This window comes from Notamacropus eugenii, chromosome 2, assembly GCF_028372415.1.
Source record: "Notamacropus eugenii isolate mMacEug1 chromosome 2, mMacEug1.pri_v2, whole genome shotgun sequence".
Taxonomy (NCBI): Eukaryota; Metazoa; Chordata; class Mammalia; order Diprotodontia; family Macropodidae; genus Notamacropus; species Notamacropus eugenii.
Window position 1 is genome coordinate 79,691,218 of NC_092873.1, and position 17,308 is coordinate 79,708,525.

The 17,308-nt window shown below is 39.8% G+C and overlaps 1 protein-coding gene and 1 long non-coding RNA gene across 8 annotated transcripts in view; one reads left to right on the top strand and one right to left on the bottom strand.

Annotated features, from left to right (window-relative positions):
* Window positions 1–17,308, top strand: part of LOC140525726 (uncharacterized) — a 133,367-nt gene that overhangs the window by 38,062 nt on the left and 77,997 nt on the right. The window lies entirely within an intron of this gene.
* SERPINE1 (serpin family E member 1) lies at window positions 1,018–13,737 on the bottom strand. Its single transcript, XM_072641346.1, has 9 exons — window positions 13,578–13,737; window positions 12,570–12,835; window positions 11,724–11,957; window positions 6,984–7,178; window positions 6,352–6,550; window positions 4,178–4,278; window positions 3,962–4,048; window positions 2,946–3,029; window positions 1,018–2,569 (listed from the first exon to the last, which is right to left on the bottom strand). The coding sequence occupies exons 2-9, from the start codon at window positions 12,832–12,834 to the stop codon at window positions 2,532–2,534; spliced, it is 1,203 nt and encodes a 400-aa protein (XP_072497447.1). The 5' UTR covers window position 12,835; window positions 13,578–13,737; the 3' UTR covers window positions 1,018–2,531.

Consider the following 17,308-nt stretch of genomic DNA (forward strand, 5'->3'; position numbering starts at 1 on the left):
AAAGAGGGAAGAGGGAAAGAATTCTAGTTATGAGAGTATTACCATTTTAAAGGCAGCAAAATGGATGATGAAGTTTTCTCTTTGAAGATCAAAGTAGGTCAATATGGCTGGATGTGCATGGAGTGGGAGTAGAGTGTAGGGTAGAAAAGTGCCAAAAAAGACTTGATATTTGGTCCTTTAAGTAATTTCATTTTTTAAATGATTGGTTCTTATTACTAGCTTATAAAATGTTTTTTTTTTGAAGGTGAGGGGATTCTTTCAATTAAAAAATAATTATGGCAACACAGATAGGAGTTGCTGTTAAAGGGAGGCTGTTTACTGATGATGAATTTTTAAAGGAAATATTTGTAAAGTTTGAGGGAGTTACAAAGAAGAATAGATATCACAAAATCCATTCACTCAAGAAGTTTATATTCTAGTTAGGGGACAAAACAAGCACCTAAAAATTAAGTAACAATGCAAGAACTAAATTTACTATACTATACTATACTAAATTTACTATACTATACTAAAGAAGTATATGAGAGATGATAAAACTCCAAAGGAGTAATACAGACAATAAATAATGTTACAGAGTCTAGAAAGGTAACCGAGAGTTGGAGGGGTGTAGAAATGATTCATGGACTTAGTTTGGACCTTAAAGAGGGAAGGGATATGGGATTCCAAGATGGGGCAGACTTACCAGTCTGAGAAGAAATAGAAGGTTAGGTTGTCCATGGCCTATTTTTGGGAATGAGAAGGAAACCATTCTGATTGGAGGTAGCATGTTTCAGGATATACTCCCTGTTTTTTTGAAGCTTACACCCAGTACAATTGTATCTCTACATAAAATGTCACTGAGTGCTAACACCTGAAATAGAGGGCTGGCTAATTTTCTGTGCTTATGTTCTTAATCTTTAATAGGTCAGAATTTTTAAATTTGTGTATTTCTCCGAGATTTCTTCCAGATGTAGCAACCTGTTAGTCTATAAATCCTTTGGTCTGACCCCTGGTACCAAATAGAATAAAAGACAAAGGTACTATTTTGACATATTTTATTAATTTTTTAAAAAATTATTTTATTTGCATATCAAAAGAGGGTGAAAAGGTTATATAATTATATACAAACTGCTTCAAGAAATTTGGATCACATTGTGGGTGTTATATGTAGCTCTCACCATCCAGTGCATAATGAAAAATTAGTAGGAAGGACCCTTTACTTAATGGAACTTGCTATGGAACTCATACATAGTGGGTGATTGAACTTCTACCATATCATGTCCATATTTCATCCCATGTAATTAGGAAGTATGCAATTAAAACAAATACTTATTTCTCCTCACTTGACCTCCATGACATACCTGCAGGAAATTATGAAATGGATTTCCCCAGATAGGACCTAACCACCTTCTTGTAAAAGGTGGTGGGTCAGCATGTGCAAAGACCTGACCTGTATACCCCTCTGAGTCAAAACTACAGATGAAAGCATCTGAAGGCTTTTCTAACCTGGCCTGAAATGAGGAATTACAGGTGTTTATGTGGCCACAAGGTGGCGTTGCAGGCCTCATTACATACTAGGTTGTAAGGTTTGGTTTTGTTTTTTTCCCTAATGAGCTCAGTAAATTATGCCAGGGCTAGAGAGCCTCACTGATATTCTCTCCTACATAGAAGCAGAACAAGTGCAAAGTAACAATAACACTACACGAATATATTAAATCTTCCTTGACATCTCTCTGTCACACACACACACACACTTTAAGTAAACATACAGTATTCACACATGCTATGCTAATACTTCTCCTGTTCCCGGAAAATAAAACTGGAGAAGATCCACTCATATTTATCTGGCTCTTCTTCCTCTCCTCCCCAAAACAAAAAGGGTGAAAAGAGCAAAAGATCGGCTTCTCTGACTAAGCAAATCACTTAGGGTCCAAAGGAGTCCTTGAATCCTGTTTTCTAGGGAAGATAACTGTGCCAGAGTGAGTCTGGGTGCCATCTTTTGCCCATCCTTAGAAGGCTTCTTTTTTGAAGGGAATGACGGTCAGTATCCAGTTAGAACAGGATTAAAGGATGTTCTTTCTATTGACCTCCTCTGGCCTGGTGCCAGCCTTCTCAGCAGTGGCAGACAGTAGAAGAGTGAAGGCAACATGACTGGGAAGCAGACAGCTTCTACCAAGCATGCTGAAGCTCCCAGCAGTCTTGTTTTTTTTCCTTTTCAGGGTCTTTGAGGGAACCAGGGGGCAGAGGGTTGACCAAACAGAAGCAGATGTCTGAATGATCCTGCAAGTCTTAACCACCTGGCTTGGGACCCTCTTGGAAATTGCTTCAGTGGTTGCCTCCCCCATTATGGGAAGAAAGGAGACTCATAGAGCCTGTGTTTGAGAGGCCAAGACCTGAGGGTGAGATTTTAAAAGGGAAAAGTGATTGTTTTGTCTTTTTCTAGAAAGAGAAATGGGGCAAAAATTAGTTCTTCAGAGGATCTTTTTTGTGTATGTCACTTTTTGTTTTGTTCCAAATGAGCGCTCCTTTTCCCAGAAGGAAGACCTGATCTCTTAGGGTTCCATCACTTGTCCCATGAAAAGAATTGTTCCTAGAGGAGATAAAAAGAATTGTAGAATTTTAGAACCAAAGGGGACCATACAGCTCATTTAGTCCAACTTTGTCCTTTAATTGATGAATAAATTTAATTGATGAATAAAATAAGGCTTAGAATGAATAACTTGTCTATTGACTGACATCTAATTGGCAGAACTGAGAGTAGAGCTCAGACCCTGATTACCAGCTAGCACTCTTCCACTTCATCAAAATGCCTCACCTCACAGGAAGATAAATGTACATGAGTGGTAAATAAGGATCATTTTCCTTAGAAACTCCCTAATTAGGAGCAGAGATAGTCTTTTTGAGTCTGTCCTGCCCAAGGCAGGATGGAACAGCCTTCAGAGTTGTGGCATTTTTTAATCACTCACCTGTGGGGTTGTGCCTGACTACAAAGAGGAAGGGTCTGTCCATGATGATCTCCTGGGGAGCCATTCGAGCAGAGACAACAATGGCTGGAAAAGAAAAACGAAAACAAACCTCTTAAAGCTTAAGAACTGAAGAGTTGGAACCATGCCAGATAATTGGTCTATCTGGTTTATTACTCTGCCTTGATAACAGAATTGAAGAATGGTTTGGGAGAAGGTCTAGGTTTTCTTCCCTCCCCCCCGAAAAAAACCCCAAAACCAATAACCTTGAAAAATTAGGTGTATTCCTCTGAAATATCCTGATTTCTCTTAACCTATTATTGTCTGTGACTTTATCTAAAGATTCTTTTTGAAATTACATATATTATCAATCTTTGTCATGTCTTGAGGTTCATAGGATCGTAGATCTAGATGCTAGAAGGTATATTAGAGGTTATCTAGTTTCCTCTCCCCCCATTTTATAGGTGAGAAAGCTAAGGGTGATTAAGTGACTTGGCCAAGGTCATACTGTAAGTAAACATCTGAAGTGGGATTTGCATCTAGGTCCTCTGACTAAAAAGCTAGTTTTCTTTTCCTTTTTCCCCCTTTGTTTCCCAACTTGCACATACTTATTACCTATTGCTTAAAAGCTTGTTTTTTGGAGATGTTTTAATAACCAGGGTCCTACAGGAGTTACAGAGGGAAGAAGTCAGATCCTAGGAAAAGCAGGACCCCCCACTTTTAGACAGAGAAATGTGATTGAAGAAAGTTTTGGTAAATGAATGAATGAGAGCTGTTTCCTTCCTTGACCAGAGAAGGAATTGATTTGTGAAGAGAAGACAACCTTGATCTGGGAAGTTTATTCCACCTTGAGATGGATTTGGCAGACTATGCCACACCCTAACTCATCCTGGGGGAACAAGGGATTGGTTAACCATTTCTTATATCTTTGGAGCTGAACCTTCTCTTCAGTACCTGGAGTTTATTTCAAGAACTGCCCCACTTTGCCCTCCCTTCATTTCTGCCTGAGCCAGACTTACCAGTGGTTGAGGATGCCACAGTACCACTCTCATTCACCTCAATCTTCACCTTTTGTAAGGCCTGAGACACGTAGAGTATTTCTTGGTCTGAGACAGAAAGGGCCAGTCAGCATGTTTTCTGGATGATGCTTTCCCCACCCATCTTCACATTCACAGATGATTTAAGTTCCCAGAGGTAGGGAGAAGAACCAAGAAAATGCATAGAGGATTCCTTACCAGACAGTCTAGTGAAATCTGCCAGCCCTGGCCTGAACATGTCCTTCATCCCCAAGTTCTCCAGAGGCCTTTTCAGGTCAGCTTCACTCTCCAGGGAAAACCTACAAAGTCAGAGAACTTAACTCAAGTTCAGGACACACATCATTAACAGAACCCAAGATTCTAAGTTCTGAGCTTGTGCTCTCTCCAAAAGCCTTGTTCTTAAACATTCTATTGTCCTCATTGCCACAAGATAATATAGAACTTGTTGAAAGAGGGGAGAGTGAGATACTTATTTGTTTGCAGGCTCTGTTTATCTAAGTTAGAGGTGGATTTCTGGTATTGATGAGTCTCTTAATTAAATAAGCATTTTTAAAGAAAGTCACTGTGCTGGGAACATGAAGACAAAAACAAAATAGTCCCTGCCTTCAAGGAACCTATATTTCACTAGAGGGAAGCAATATGGGGTGCATTATATTGTATTAAAGAAGGAGGCAATGGAGAGAAGATAAAAAGTGTTAGAAGAAAAATTTGAGGTAGGAGAGGGCACCAACCATTACATGAGCTAAGCCTTGAAGGAGGAGAGATATTCTGAAAGGTAGAGATGAAAGGAAGGAGGGCATTCCAAATATGAGGAAGAGCTTGTAGGAATGCAGATAGTGGAAGGAGAGGCTGTTGAGTTTGGGGAACAACTAGTAGACCCATTTGGTTGGAATAAGAATGTATGAAGAGGAGTAATGTGAGACAAAGATGGAAAGGTAGGTGGAAGCTAGATTATGGAAGGAAACCACTGAAAATTTTTGATCAGGAAGATGACATGTTCATACCAGTGCTTTCATTATATTATTTTGGCATCTGGGGGAAGGATGGATTTGAGAATTGAAGTTGGAGAGACAGATTAATTAGGAGACTATGACAATAGTCTTGAAGAAGGGTGATGAAAGCCTTGGTGGTAGCATGGTAGATGTGGGAGATGCTGTGTAGGTAGAATTAATGTGATTTAGCAGCTGGAGTGAGGGAAAAGCAAAAGTCAGAAATCTCCCAAGTTTACAAATATGGGTAAGGTTAACATCAAGGCACCTCCGCTAGATACCTGTTGGTGCCCTGAACACAAACAAGAGTTTGGAGGAGGAATAAGTTTAGAGGAAATAAGAATAAGATCTGGTGTGTACATTTTGAATTTGAGATCCTGAATTGACATCCAAGTGGGAGATGTTAAGCAGGCATTCAGAAAATATAGGACTGGAGTTCTGGAGATGAATTAGGGTTAAATATATAGGTTTGGAAGTCATGGCCAATGATTGACCTTTTTCCTTAAGTAAGCCAGAAATGTTGGCATTGTTTTACCCAGTCTGGTTGAGAGTCAAGGACAAATTCTTGTGAAAGGACATCTCAGAAAAAAAAATTCGTTTGTAGATTTTGTTTTCTAGAGTCAGTCATGAAGAGAGCTCAAGCAGGGAGGCTTCTGAGCTCTTCAGTTCTCACCAGGACATAACTGATTGCCACAATTTTTGTTTTTTAAAAAAAGAAGAAAAAAAAGAAAAGCAGAAAAAAGTCTGTCAGCTATTGAAAGCATCTGAAAAGTGGGGCAGACATAGGGAGAGGTTTCCCTGGAGTTCTGAAATTACCTAACCTCAGCCTTAATCACCTCCTCTTCCCCCTTTAGAAAGATTTTTTTGAATTTGCTTTATTACCTGAGGCTTTACCTAAGAACTGTAGGTTAGATGTACTAATTCAATAGAAGAAATATTTCTCTCTCTCTCTCTCTCTCTCTCTCTTTCTCTCTCTCTCTCTCTCTCACACACACACACACATACACACACACACTTAAAATTTTCAAGAGTTGGAGAAATCTTAAAAAAAATTGATGGCCTCTCAGACATGCCCCACACTCAGTCCCCCACTATAGATTTCTATTTTCTTGTGACTGGCTCTTATTTTGTGTGTTAGGGGGCAAGAGACCAGAGATAGGCTCCAATAGCCTCTTTTCTCTCTACACCTCACCAAAAGCAAAGGGGAGGTACCATTACAGACCACCAGAAATTTTTACTGGAGTCTCAGAGCCTGGGGAAACACTAGTAGATTATGAAGTCATAAGAGAATCCTGAATTTATCTTGAGGGCAGACAGAATTTGCCAAGATCTGAATCAGATGGTAAAGATAGGTGGGGGGGGGGCAAGGTTGGTAGGACTTACTTGGGCAGAACCAGTAGACGAGGCAGCTTGGTCATATTGCCTTTCCATTGATTGATGAGCTGGGCATCTAAGATGTTTGTGAGGGCAGAGAGGGGTACCTCCTTTTCATAGGGGGCAGCAATGAACATGCTGAGGGTGTCTCCATGATAGGGCAGTTCCACAATGTCATAGTAGTGCCCACTGGGGGTCAAGAACTCAGCTAGAAAGAATAAGAAAATTACATAGGAAAAATATCTACTGATGATTAAAAATAGCCATTAAAATTCAACCATACCCTAGGGGAGGACCTCTCCACTTTTCCCATCCTTAAAGTTTCTCATATATATTCCTGAAATTCACTTTTAAGTTTCTTTCATTTTCTATTCCCTTCTCCCTCCTACTCTTTTGCCTCTTAGTACCATTACAGTATCTTTAGATTTCAGCTGTCTCTTATTTTTTTTTTAATTTTTCCTTCCCTTCCCACCACCTCACCTAATTATAACCTGAGGATCTGCTCTTTCAGTACAATCTATCCAGACTTTCCCACCCTCCATCCCCATTGCAACAAGATTTTCTGGGTGCAAAAAAGTGATAGAGAGAGAGAGAGAGAGGAGAAAGTCATGGAGAAAAAAAAGAGGAGCACTTCTACTTACTGCAATTGAACTTGTTGATCTGAGCCATCATGAGCACAGAGGCAGTACTTCCATCAGATTTGTGGAAGAGGCGATGGTGGGTGCCCTTGGTTGGAAAAGGGAGCTTCCACTGGCCTTTGAAGTAGAGTGCATTGACCAACACCATTTTGGTCAACTGGTCCACAGCTCCTTCTCCCAACAAGTTGCTGATCATGCCTAAGTGGAAAGGCGAGAGAATATTTGATAGTTAGGAGGCTAAGATTTCATTTCTCTGTATTTATTGTTCCTCTCCAGTCTGATGTTCTCTGCTGGATATATTTGGAGAGGCATCAGAACTATAGAAACTCAGAGCTGGCAGGGCTGTCAGAGATCATCCAGGCCCATCTGTACCTCTCCTTCATAACCTCCTCCACAAGTGGTCTTCCCAGCTTTTGAACTAGGGAACTGCTAGTGAAGGGGAACCCACTACCTCCTGCACAGATGATACCACTTTTGGCAAGCTCTAATAAATAGGAAGTTTTTCTTTCCAATAAACCTAATAAAATTCATGCAATTTCTACTCATTCTTCCTCCTGTCATTCTGCTCTCTGGAGCCAAAAAGTCCAAGTCTAATCTATCTTCTATATTTGAAGATAGCTTTCATTTTCCTTCAATATCTTTTCTTCTCCACAAATTTCCTGAGTTTTTTCAGTGGATCCTCATATGGCACGATGTTGAGACCTTTTACTATCCTTTTCGCCTTCTTTTGGACACAGATTTTCAATGTCTTTCCTAAATTGATCCCCAGAACTGAATATAATACCTCAGACGTGATCTAATCAAAGCAGAGTACAATGGGGCCATCACCTCCCTCATTTTGAACATATTGATTATAAGATATTTTTAAAAAGTACTCCGTTTTAGGCTCCAGTCTGCCAGAAACAATTTTATTTAATATAAAATTCATCTATACCTAAACCATTATAGGTTGCATGAAGCCTATTTAGAGGGATATTTCAGAAGAAGGCCATCTTGGAAACAACCAGGCAATTTAGAAAAAGGAGATCTATGCAAACTCCTCAGGCAAGATCTGTAGCTTTTTTCACCTCATAAATAGAAAAATTAAGACAATTTTATCTCTTTCAACAGCCTCTGTTTGCCATTCTAGAAGATCTTGATCTTACACAAGGCTTGTTTTTTGTGACTGATTCTTCCTTACCTGGCCCCAGTGTTTGGCATAATACGCTTGAGAAAAAGAGAAAATTAGTGCAGTCACAGAATGAAAATTTGGTTGAAATTTTGTCTTTAACAGACCAACAATAACATTGTATTTCAGTATTATTGTATCTGCCTCATCCATCAAGCAGGCATATAAAACTGAAAAACCAAGCCAAGACAAAGTTGAGTGAAAGAAACCTGATTTCAAATTGTCAGAGACACTTACTAGCTGTGTGACTCTGGCCAAGTTCCCTAATGCTTTTGGTTTTAGCTTTCTTGTCTGTGAAATATGGATAATGATAGTACTTACTTTACAAGCTTGTAGTGAGAGTCAAGGAGTTTATTAATTTTCATGCCATATAATTTCTAGCTATTAAGATAAAGAGAGCAGCATACCTGTTGGATTTTTTTTCTTTTGTTACCTTTCAAGTTGATGCTTTCCAAGTAACTAATTGATGGACATATTCTTGTTATAATGTGTGGGTATGTGGGTGTGTTTACAATGAATAAAAATTACCCTGCTACTGAAGTAGCCTCCAAAGCAATCATAAGAGGAACTACTGTAATCAAGAAGAACCTTTATAACCAAATTACTGTTAATACCAAACTGCTGAAAGCTAGTCTTCAATTTTGAGTTAATATATTTCGCTCTAAATGAACCTTTGTTTCCAAGACAGCTTGAGGCGAAAATTCTTCTACTTCTCCTGTGTCCAGAGAAGATGTGCCACATCAGAGCAAACATACTACATCTTGTTATATAGTGTGCCTACCATCTCCGGGGCAAATTCCGATGAATGCCTTTCCGGAAAGAACCGTAAAAGGTTTAGCTAAAAATGTGAGCTGTATTGCCACATATTGTTATGAACCTTTGTCTGTTACTTCTTACCTTGCTGGCTATGAATGAATTCTTTAAGAAAGTATGTATTGAGTATCCATCCTGGTGTGCAAAATTTCTATGAAGTGTTATGAATAAATTGTTCCCCTTGGTGACCATATGTATTTTTTTGTCATTATGTTTCTGTATTTTGTAAGGTAATAGATCTAGCCATGGTTGTTGGTACTAGTGCTCTAAGAATGGGAGAATATTGCTAGGTACAGGATCTGAAATGGGGAAAGAAATTATTCTTTTTTAATACATGTTGTTTCCCAGTGCTTTCATTGCTCTAAGACTATAGCTGTGTAACACAACTTGATTGGACCTGACTAGTACTTGAATGTACTTTCTACTTAGGGGATGTAAGCAAGTTTTAATTGGATGTTTTTGGATTAAACCAACTCTTCAATTTCAGTCTGGGATGTGTGTGAAGGCCTAGAGAGAAAAAAATTAGGAAAGCCATTTTTTTTTTAATGGGAGGAGCCTATCAAATCAGTTCTAGGTGGTTTGGGGTGTGTTCTACATCATTTCTGCACTAGGCAAAGCACATGAGCACTATCTTTTCCTCATTAAATGAATAAATCTAATTGACTGAGACAGAGCAATGATCCGAGGTTCTGAATTTTTTGAATGACCAGCAATAGGGCCCTATATGGTGATTTCATTCGTAAAGTTTAGCCGGACAGTTCAAGGATGAAGAATGCTTACTGATCTCTGACCATATGAAGCTATGCCTGGACGTTATCAGGCTAAGAATGCAGTGAAGTCGAGCCACTCATATGCTTATGTCCCCATGAAGGGAGTCTGGGATGACTCAGGGACCCTGGAAAAGATGCATATGGGACTGATTAGTCTGTTGTGATGTGTAGGAGCTCAAACTCTCCCCAGGGATTCCTAGCATAAATAAGTTCTCCTGCCAGATAGTTGGCATGAAATAGGGAACTGAATGGACTTTCTGATCCTTACAACCATCTGGTTGTACTATGCACAAAATTTTGAGATGAAGATATAATTGTAATATTTTATAATGTTTGTACAAGTTAATAGCTGTATTGGAAAAATGAGTTTTTGGATTTAGAATATTTGTTCTGTAATACCTATATTTGCTAAGGGAATCAGCCTATTTACTTGCCAACTGACCAGTAGAATTTGGAATACCTCAATCCCAGAAAGCGCTATTAATCTGCATACCTTTCTGGCTACTGTTTGGCTAGTTAAAGAGGTGGCTGGGGATTCAAAAATGTTTAAAACACTAGGTTTTATCTCTACTCACTGCGTTGTTTTCTGTACCCCAATTCAAGGCAGGACTATAATGTCATTGACATACTATTATAGCATTGAGAATAATCTTGATTGTGTCACTGTTTTGCTGAATTTGAAAAATAGCAAAACACAGAGAATTCCACGATTTGGATAACTAAAATAACAATAAAATAATAATAAATAACTTTGTTATTGATTAGCATGTTCAAAATTGAGACCTTAGAATTAGTAAACATGGGATATGCTTCAAATTATACATATTAAAAATCTCTTTTTTAGTTTCTCTAGAAATATTAAGAAATTTATATTTCTCTAGCTATCCTATCTATGCCTTTTCTAGACTTTTCCCTTTAGCAACATAGAAAAAAACAAAAGCTATGCTTTTCTAGGAAATGGAAAAAAGGATGATAATCAAATTTAACTTTTGTCTTTATTACCACTTGATGTGATTATCTCAATGGTCCACCTAAGGACAGCGTTCTCTTTTTCATTCCAGGTTAAGATACTGACCTCAGGAATCAAAGTTAAGACGATGACTTCTTTTCAGTCTTTAAAGGTCTAGGCTGAAACTGCATAATGACTATTCTGGGATGTTAACTCCAAACTTGATCTTAACATGATTTTCCCTTGTTCGAGATTCCTATAAATGTTACTTCAGATCATCTTAGGACAGAGAGTCATGTCTATACCATTCTAGATATCTCTCTTTCCAAGCTAGAAATGACTTGGATATAGATTAATGTTAAATTAAATAAGAATTATTTCTAGCAGATTTGACTTTAAACTGCAGAGTGCATTCTTGGTATTATTATTATTCTTTGAAAAAATGCCATTCCTCTTATAATGTAATTTCAAATTGCATTAGCCTTTTTGTTTGTCAGACCAGATTGTGATTGTCTGTCTGGGAGTCTGAAATGGATCAATTTATCCTCCACCTCTATCTTCTACTATGCAATCTTTAACCTTCTGCATTACAAAAAGTAGTGGGAAAAGTTCTCAAACCCATCATCCATGTCTAGTCTTCTACCCTTGTAAAGATCAGACTTTTTCATAAGGATCACTCCCATTGAGTGGACCTCAAGACATTGCCTTGTGTGCTGTTTTGTGTTTTGTCATACTTAGTTCTGGTTTTTGTTTCATTCATTTGTTCATTCATTCATCCAGCAAGCACTCATTAAGCACCTACTTTACGTTAGGCACTGGGGCTATGAAGGACTACCTCAAGCATCATTTTGTAGCTGTTCTTAGAGTCAATGCATGAGGAGACAAAGTTTTAATAAAATTAGTTAATATTTCTTTATCCCTTGACTGACTGTAAGTATTATCATAAGGAAAAGTTAAGATATTTAGCCTGTATGTTTCAGATTCACTTTTGTTGCAAGTTCCCGAGGTAGAGGTAAGACCTCTACTTTTCCTGGTCTTCTTACCTTTTGTGTGCTTCTCTACCCAGTCATTCACAATGAACCGGGCCCTCTCTCCCTCAGTGAAGTCCACCTGTTTGACCATGCTCCGGAACACTTTGAAGAAGTAAGGCATAAAGCCCTGGACAAGTTCCAAATCACGCTGGACGAAGATGGCATTGGCTGTACTGAATTCATCTTTGTTCCAAGGTGCCATGAGCTCCTTGTAGAGCTTTCGGAGAGCAGGAGCCAGACCTTTTTCTAGACAGTGGCAAGAAAGAGAAGACACATCAAGCTCATAGAATCAGAGGTTTCCTTAGAATGCTGAGATCCTACCACAGACAAACTGACCCCTGACTCATTTCAGATCAAGCATCTCTCTTCTCATAAACTCCATGGAAGGAGATTTCATACCCTCTCTTATTCCCTTCTCTGTTGCTATCCCACCCTCACTTCATCAGATGTTATAGCCCTTTTGTAACATCAATGGTCTGCCTCTGGATCTTCTTCTGAGGTTCTCTGTTTTTTCCTGCTTGGTTGGATGGACCCAAACTTGCCCTGAGACTAATCAAAGTTTATGTTCTGGTGGATGTTATCAAAGAAAGCTGCTGTAATCTCTGTGTTTTAGCAACACATGAGTTTATCCTGGCCAGCTGATGTGTGAGCCTTCTCTCAGTCTAGGTGAATAATATTATAAAATATTACATGATAATATTATATAATAGCATTCAGGGTTCCTTATATATCACCTAATTCAGCCAGATTATTTTACTGATGAGGAAATAGAATTTCAGAGACGTTAACTCACTTGCTCAAGGACACACAGTTCACCCCCTCACCCCTCACCCTTTTCTTCCCAGGAAGGTCTCCCACCTTCAATGCTATATTCCATTGCAGCTTGGATCTGCTCCTTGGTGTTCCCTCCACTTGTCAGTTGCAGCATAGCCAGTACTGAGGCTACTCCATAGGGTGAGAAGACCACATTGCCATCCCCAGAAGTTTGGACCACTTCCCAAAACACTTTCATCCCGAAGTCTGTGACCATTTGGGCTACGTGAGGGTTGTGTTGAGGCAAAGAATCCCCTATACCAAGTATGAGGACCAAGGAGAGGCAGGCAAAGGCCCTGGAGAACTGCATCCTAGAAAAGACAAGATGAAAAATCTAGTGAAATCTCTGGAAAGGGAGAAGAGATTTGACAGAACTGTAGATTGCTGAGGCCAGAGATGGGGGAAAGGAAGAGTCTCTCATCTTTGTTGCTAGCATAAGGACAGGGAGGAGGTTGGTGGTCTTGGCAGAACAAGACAGCCTGAGCCATCTGAGAAATTCAAGGGATGGGTGCCTGGACACTTCTCTTACTCTGACTGATTCTTGATCCCTTCTAAGGTCCCAAGTTGCTTGGGGTTCTACTGCCCTTGGTGGACCTTGATTCTTTGGGAAACTTGGAGAAAGATTTCTACTCCCAACTTTCCCCACTCTGTTCCATACACCTAGAGAATTAAATTATTGGAGCATCTTTTTATAGTGAATTTCACTTTCACAAAATAACTTTCATGAGAAGCTGGAAAAACAGAAGACCCTTTTTTTCATCCTTTTGGCCAAGAGAGAAAACAAACATTCGAGGGAAGTGGTGGGGAACTTAGAAGGTGAGAGGTGGAAAGGATTGGCTCGTATAGTTCAGTGCCTGGCTCCCTGCTCCAGATTCTGGCCACCAATCCTTTCTTCCTCAGATCATTCTATTAGATGGTGTTCTCTGTTCCTCAGCCCATAAAGCTAAGGAGGGAAACACCTAATGGTTTGGGTGCCTGGGATAAGGAGACAAGGAGGACAGTTTCTACTCTGGCTAAAGAAAGGGGATTGGAAGGACATGGACTTTCCCTTACCTGACTATTTCCAAAAATCTCCTAGAGGAATTGGTGGTGGTTTCTGTTGACTTCCTCAACTTCTTGTCCAGCTGTGGCAGTGGAAGCCTGTGTAGAACAGGAGCTGGTGGGGAGGCTGTGAGTGGAGCAGTTGTTTAGGAGATGTGGCTGCTCTCCTCAGGCTTGTGGACTTTTCTCTTTATAACCCCTCCAGACAGGAAGTCTGATGAACTCATCCAAGGGCCTCCCCACCCACTTTCCAGAGGTTCTGGAAATCTGCCCAGACACCAAGAGTCTAGCACTTCCCCACTCCAGACTTGAGGGGGAGTATGTCTGTGCGTGTGAGTTCTCATGCTTGTGTGCACATGTGTGTTTCAGTCTGCATGTAAGTCCATGTGTTTATGAGGCTATAAAGAGGAAATGCTCTCCCTAGCTCAATAGAATGCCAACCCCGCCCCCCCCCCAGACTCAACCCCACATTTTGTCTCTCTCTTTCCTGGCCCCATGCCACTCTGTCCCCAGCAGTGCGGGCTAGTTAGAAATGCCTGGCATTCTTGATGACTTTACTCAGCGTCCAGGTTAAACACGATAAAGGCACTTCAACCTTTCTTGCTTTTGCCAAGTCGGAGAGGACTGGCAATGAAGTTGCAAAAGAAGCTAGGGTTATTAGACTATAGATTGAGAGTTGGAAGGTCATTTGGTCCAACGCCCTCATTTTACAGATGAGGAAATGGGGTCAGAGAGACTTGCCCTGCACACGGGAAATAAGTGTTAGAGAGTTGGGAAATGAGTGCAGGTCTTCTGACTCCAAATCCTAAAGTCTATGATCTGAGGCCCTGAACTATTCCAACTACTCTCTGCCTCAATCTGCCTTCAGGGAAGGCTTTCATCCTCTGTACTTGAGGACAGCTAGGTGGTGCAGTGTATAGAATGCCAGACCTGGAGTCAGGAAGACTTGAGTTCAAATCCAACCTCAGATACTTACTTAGCTGTGTGACGCTGGGCAAGCCACTTAACCCTGTTTGCCTCAGTTTCCTTATCTGTAAAATGAACGAGAGAAAGACATAGAATCTTTGCCAAGAAAATCCCAGATGGGATCACAAAGAGTCAAATATGACTAAATTCACTTATGCCTATCGCCTCTGCCAGAGGGCTTGTAGGATACCATATGATCATCAACATTTTCTTGGGGCAGGGGTGGGAAACCCTCTGGGTCCTCAAGTGCAGCCCTTTGACTGAATCCAAACGTCACAGAACAAATCCTCTTATTTATCCTCTTAATAAAAAGATTTGTCCTGTAAAACTTGGACAATAAAAAGATTTGTTCTGTAAAACTAAAAGGTTGCACTCAAGAACCTAGAAGACCACATGCGGCCTGGAGGCTGCAGGTTCCTCACCTCTGTTTAGGGCAATGGTTTCTAAAACCCTGGAAGTATCTGAAAACCTTTCATGGGGTCCTCTATGCCAAAATCGTTTTCATAATGCTAATATATCATTTGTTTATTTAAATACTTTTACCTTTTCCAACTACTTATCTATGTAAAAATAGATTTTTTTCATATACTTCAACCAAGACAATATAACACAACAGGTTGAGGACAGAAACAGATGTGAGAATCTAGCTGTATCTTATTAAGCCAGACATGATAGATATTTGAAAAATATATAAAACAATGCCACTTATTTCACTGATTTTGGGGGGAGAAATATACTTTTCATAAAAATGTTATTTTTGTTACTATATGATGGGCTTATTATTATTTAAAATAAAGTAATAAATATTTCAGAAGTTTATTCATTTTAATTTCTTATGTGGTAGATATTAATAGATAGGTCATAACCCATATAAACGAAAGCTTTTTGGGGTCCTCAAGAATTTTTAAGAGTCTATCTATAGGAGTCCTGAAAACTACTGCTCTAGGGAAATGGAACTGGCAGCAATTTTCCACTAAATTCTGCTCCTCTCTCTTTTGCTTGTCTGTCTGCCCATCTGCCAGTCCTTGATGATGCAGAGGTGACTCTTCTGCCTTCCGGGGGCCCATTCTCAGAAAGCTGGTGTGTTCAGACTTTGGTGGGGCCCTTTCAGGCTTGGTCTTGTGTCAACAGCTCTGTCTGGCTAAGGCTTGAGGTGTGCCATTTAGGGAGGTAAAGTTTTAAAAATTTATATAGTGCCCCTGGTATTGCCTCTAGGCAAGATAGGCCTGGTCATGGTAGTGGTTCATTATGAGTGGAGATTGTTTCATTCTTTGTAATTGTATCCTAGCACATAGTAGGAGATGGATAAATGCTTGTTGATTGATTCTGCTTCTGAGTAGGTGTTTATTATTACTATAAATAAGGACAGCAACCCAGACCTCTAGGAATGTAATAATAATATATTATAATTATTATTGATGATAGTATATTTAGAATATATTAGTATAGTATATAAGATAATAAATAACAGTAAATTATATAATGACACAATATATAAGAATATTTTTGTATCAATAGAATTAGAATATATTGATATAATACTATATTAATATAGTAAAGATAATACACATTTTTTTAAAACAATTAGAGGCAGTTAGGTAGTACAGTAGATAGAATTCTAAGCCTGGAATCAAGATGAGTTCAAATCTGACCTCAGATATTTAGTAGCTGTGTGACTCTGGGCAAGACACTTAACCTCTGCATGCCTCGGTTTCATCAACTGTAAAACACAGATGACAGCACCTACCTCTCAGGATTGTTATAAGGATTAAATGAGATAATATTTGTAAATGTTAGTGCCTGACACATAGTAGGCACTTAATAAAATGCTTGTTTCCTTCCTTTCCTTCAATAGAAAATTTGGATAAGACATGGTCCCTAGTTTTTAAAAGATGAAAATAGGTAGAGTGGGCATCAGGGAATAGAAGACAATATGATCAGAGGCATGAAAGAAGTAAGATCTCAGAGTGTATTGGGGACAGGGGAAATTCAGTTTGACTGAAGCATGGAAGAGAAGGGAATGGGAGAAACTCCACAGAACTCTGGACTTTTTCTTCTTGACCCATTCCTGTGGTGCCACCCTCACAAAAAAGGTAGGAAGGCCGGGAAGGTTGTGTGTTATATGCATAGGAGGTGTTAGGAATTGGGGCCAAACTGAGGGCACATGGCTGAAGTCACTGACTTTTCCTTTTACCACCCAGTGACATGAGATAGTCAAGGCCATCCAGAATCCAGATCCTGTAGTTTTTCTTTCCTCCCCTGTTCTTCTCTGTGGCCTTGATACCTTCTTTCCCCTTTTCCTATAGCACAAACCTTTTGATAAGTTACTGGCTATCTGAAGGTATGGGACCTTTATTACTCAACGTAACCTCTCACTGGTCCCCAGCAGGGAATGCTTCAACATTCCTTCTCAGAAGTCAGGCCCTGACTCAAGTGGCTGTGTCACTGATTTTTCCCCTTTCAGCAGTATAGAAAATGATCTCTTGAGGCCTCTCACCTTAGCAAGGGGTCAGTGGGAGGTGAAAGAAAAATGCCCACTTGTTGAAATTTTGGTGTTTCACAAAGGACAGAAGATAAGAGGATGGATTACAGAGACTAGCTTTTTGGGGAACTTCCAATTTCAGCCAACCAGAAAAAGTCTCCATTGGGCCCCTCAGAAGGTGGTATGTAATGGTGCTGCTGACTGGTCTCATCTCAGTACTGAGTCTGACCCCTTCCTCAGCCCTCGCCACTAGCTGGGGCCAGTGAATAAGCATTTATCTTCCCTATCTCTTTGC